General features: G+C 43.8%; 1 protein-coding gene across 1 annotated transcript in view; it reads left to right on the plus strand.

The window, feature by feature from the left end:
• INPP5B (inositol polyphosphate-5-phosphatase B) overlaps window positions 1–3,620 on the plus strand; it is an 83,918-nt gene that overhangs the window by 64,887 nt on the left and 15,411 nt on the right. Inside the window, 2 exon segments of the mRNA XM_017892103.1 lie at window positions 158–267; window positions 2,041–2,176. Coding sequence (XP_017747592.1) covers window positions 158–267; window positions 2,041–2,176 — 246 coding nt within the window.

Genomic DNA, 3,620 nt, shown 5'->3' on the forward strand with positions numbered 1-3,620 from the left:
AAAAAAAAAAAAAAAAAGATCTTACAAAATAACTTTCTTTTGGTGCTTTTTCCTTTGGGTTAGAGTTTGAATTCCAGATTGATTTCCTTTTCTCCACTAATTCAGAGTTTGACCTTTTTATTCTGAGATTTGTTTTTTCTCCCATCCATGTGTATAGCTGAAAATTCAGGTGGCCGCAAAGACTGTCTTTGAAGGCTTCACAGAGGGTGAGCTCACATTCCAGCCTACTTACAAGTATGATACGGGCTCTGACGACTGGGATACCAGGTAGGTCAGAGGTTGCTTCAAAGGGTTGAGCAAACGGAAACCCAGAAATTCTGGGAAGCACTTGCCCTTTTGGACCTAAGGAAGAATGAACGCTTCCTGTGACTTTTTCCCCATGTTTTGCACTCTGGTCAAACATTTTCTCTCAGTATCTGCTCATGAAGCAGACTTCTTTCCCATGTATTAACTTTGTGACTGCCTTAGCCTTTTGTTTCCTAATAATTTTTAATACTGATTTACTTTTCAGCTATGCCTAGGATGAGATGACTCCAACTAACTTAGCTGGTACTTGGACATTACACAGTAGTTAATATTTTTGTTTGTTTTGAGATGGAGTCTCGCTCTGTCACCCAGGCTAGGGTACAATGGCTGGATCTTGGCCCACTGCAACCCCTGCCTCCCGAGTTCAAGCCATTCTCCTGCCTCATCCTCCCAAGTAGCTGGGATTACAGGCATGTGCCACCAGGCCCAGCTAATTTTTGTATTTTTGTAGAGACGGGGTTTCACCATGTTGGCCAAGCTGGTCTTGAACTCCTGACCTCAAGTGGTCTGCCTGCCTCAGCCTCCCAAAGTCAGCAGTTAATATTTTTTATTAGTGCTTACTATGTGCCATGTACTATTTGATGTACTTATTTTCTCATTTAATCCTCAAGAACCTGTTGAAGTAGGTATGATTTATCAACCTCATTTTATGAGATTGGAAACTGAAGCATAAAAAAATTAAAGAGGCCCCCAAGCAGACAAGGGATACAGGTAGGATTTGAACCCAGGCAGTGGGAAATCGAGCCTGTTCTCTTAACTAGCTTAAAAAGCATCTTTTTTTTTTTTTTCTGAGATGGAATCTTGCTCTGTCACCAGGCTGGAGTGCAGTGGCACAATCTCGGCTCACTGCAACCTCCGCCTCCTGGGTTCAAGCGATTCTCCTGCCTTAGTCTCCCGAGTAGCTGGGACTACAGGCCCCTGCCACTACACCCAGCTAATTTTTGTATTTTTAGTAGAGACAGGGTTTCACCATGTTGGCCAGGATGGTCTCAATCTTTTGACCTCATGACCTCCTGACCTCGTGATCCCCCTGCCTTGGCCTCCCAACATGCTGAGATTACAGGCGAGAGCCACCGCGTCTGGCCGTAACCAGGATCTTTTAAAGACTATAGGCTGGGTGCGGTGGCTCACACCTGTAATCCCAGCACTTTGGGAGCCCGAGGTAGGCAGATTGCCTGAGCTCAGGAGTTCGAGACTAGTCTGGGCAACATGGTGAAACCCCACCTCTACTAAAATACAAAAAGTTAGCCAGTCGTGGTGGTGCACACCTGAAGTCCCAGCTACTCGGGAGGCTGAGGTAGGAGAATTGCTTGAACCTGGGAGGCAGAGGTTGCAGTGAGCCGAGGACGCGCCACTGCACTCCAGCCTGGGCGACAGAGCAAGACTCCATCTCTATAAAAAAAAAGTAAAAATAAATAAATAAAAAATAAAGACAGTAGAGTGCTTACTGTCAGATTGATTTTTTTATTCTCTCCTGATTCTCATAGGAGGATAAAGATCAGAGAATCAGTCTGAACTCTGTTTTGGCTTTGAGCTTTCATAGTTATTTTGGATGATACTCACAGGATACATGTTATCCCTTGGTGGGCCTGAATTGCTCTTGCTGCCTCAGATGACTTAGCCACGTGGTCATCAAGGCACTGATTCATCACTCCCCGCCTAAGCCAGGGCACTTGCCAGGCAGCGGGCACTGCTGTTTCTGTGAGTACTTCCAGTGTGGACTTTGCATTTCAGTGAGAAGTGCCGTGCTCCCGCCTGGTGTGACCGGATCCTCTGGAAAGGGAAGAACATCACTCAGCTGAGTTACCAGAGCCACATGGCCCTGAAGACCAGTGACCACAAGCCTGTCAGCTCAGTGTTTGACATCGGGGTAGGTGGCAGCTGGTATCTGTTGTAATCATTGTGGAGGGAATTGGCTTTCACAACTAAGACCATGTCTTGTCATTCTGGTTTCTTCCTCTCCTTTTGAATGGGAGGAAGCCCTTTTTAGGACAATTTAAAACAGTTATTAACAACTTGGTTAATAATTGTTTTAGTATGCCTCTGTAGTTTTCCTCATACATGGAAGTTCCCTTTTGCATTTTTGAACTGTCTTTCTGCAGACCTTTCTCTACATGTTTATAAATGGGTGTGTCCGTATTCTGTATACATCATTGAGGATATTTTTCCTTTTTTGTGAAAGAGATCATATACGTTTTGCTCTGAGGACGTCTTTTTTTCCCCAACTGAATATGTCTTAGGAGATCTTTCCATGACAGTGAAGGTAGAGCTTCCTTCTCATTATTTTTAAAGGTTTCAAAGTATTCCATAGTAGGGATGAGCCATAATGTATGTATTGATGGTCATAAAGTTATTTCCAAATTTTGCTATTTATACACAGTGCTGTTGTGACAACCCTTCACATGTGTCTTTGTGTATCAGTGTATTTCTATAGAATGAAATTATTAGAGATGAAATTAGTGGTTTAGATAAAAAAGTATGTTAAATTTATTAGATCTTGCTAAATTATCCTCACAACAGTTTTACCACTTTATACTTCTACCAACCATGTATGAGTTTATTTTCCCATACCCTTGCCAATATTGGGGTTTATCAATCTTCAAAATTTTTGCCAACCCAATAAGCAGGTATTTTATTATGTTAGATTACATTTCCCTGATTACCTATGAGGTCGACATCTTTTTCTTCCTTTCCTTTTTATTTATTTATTTTTTATTTTTTTTGAGATGGAGTCTTGCTCTGTCACCCAGGCTGGAGTGCAGTGGTGCGATTTTGGCTCACTGCAACCTCCTCCTCCCGGGTTCCAGCGATTCTCCTGCCTCAGCCTTCCAAGTAGCTGGGATTACAGGCACATTGCATCACGTCTGGCTATTTTTTTTGTATTTTTAGTAGAGATGGTGTTCGATTTCATGACCTCGTGATCCACCTGACTCAGCCTCCCAAAGTGCTGTGATTATAGGCATGAGCCACGATGCCTGGCCCGTTTGTTTTTTGTTTTTGAGACAGAGTCTTGCTCTGTCGCCCAGGCTGGAGTGCAGTGGTGCGATCTCGGCTCACTGCAAGCTCCGCCTCCCAGGTTCACGCCATTCTCCTGCCTCAGCCTCCTGAGTAGCTGGGACTACAGGCGCCCGCCACCTTGCCCGGCTATTGTTTTTGTATTTTTAGTAGATATGGGGTTTCACTGTGTTAGCCAGGATAATCTCTATCTCCTGACCTCGTGACCCACCAGCCTCAGCCTCCCAAAGTGCTGGCATTACAGGTGTGAGCCACTGCGCCCGGCCTTTTTTTTTTTTTTTTTTTTTTTTTTTTTTTTT

The sequence above is a fragment of the Rhinopithecus bieti genome, unplaced genomic scaffold, assembly GCF_001698545.2.
Source record: "Rhinopithecus bieti isolate Rb0 unplaced genomic scaffold, ASM169854v2 scaffold_22548, whole genome shotgun sequence".
NCBI lineage: Eukaryota > Metazoa > Chordata > Mammalia > Primates > Cercopithecidae > Rhinopithecus > Rhinopithecus bieti.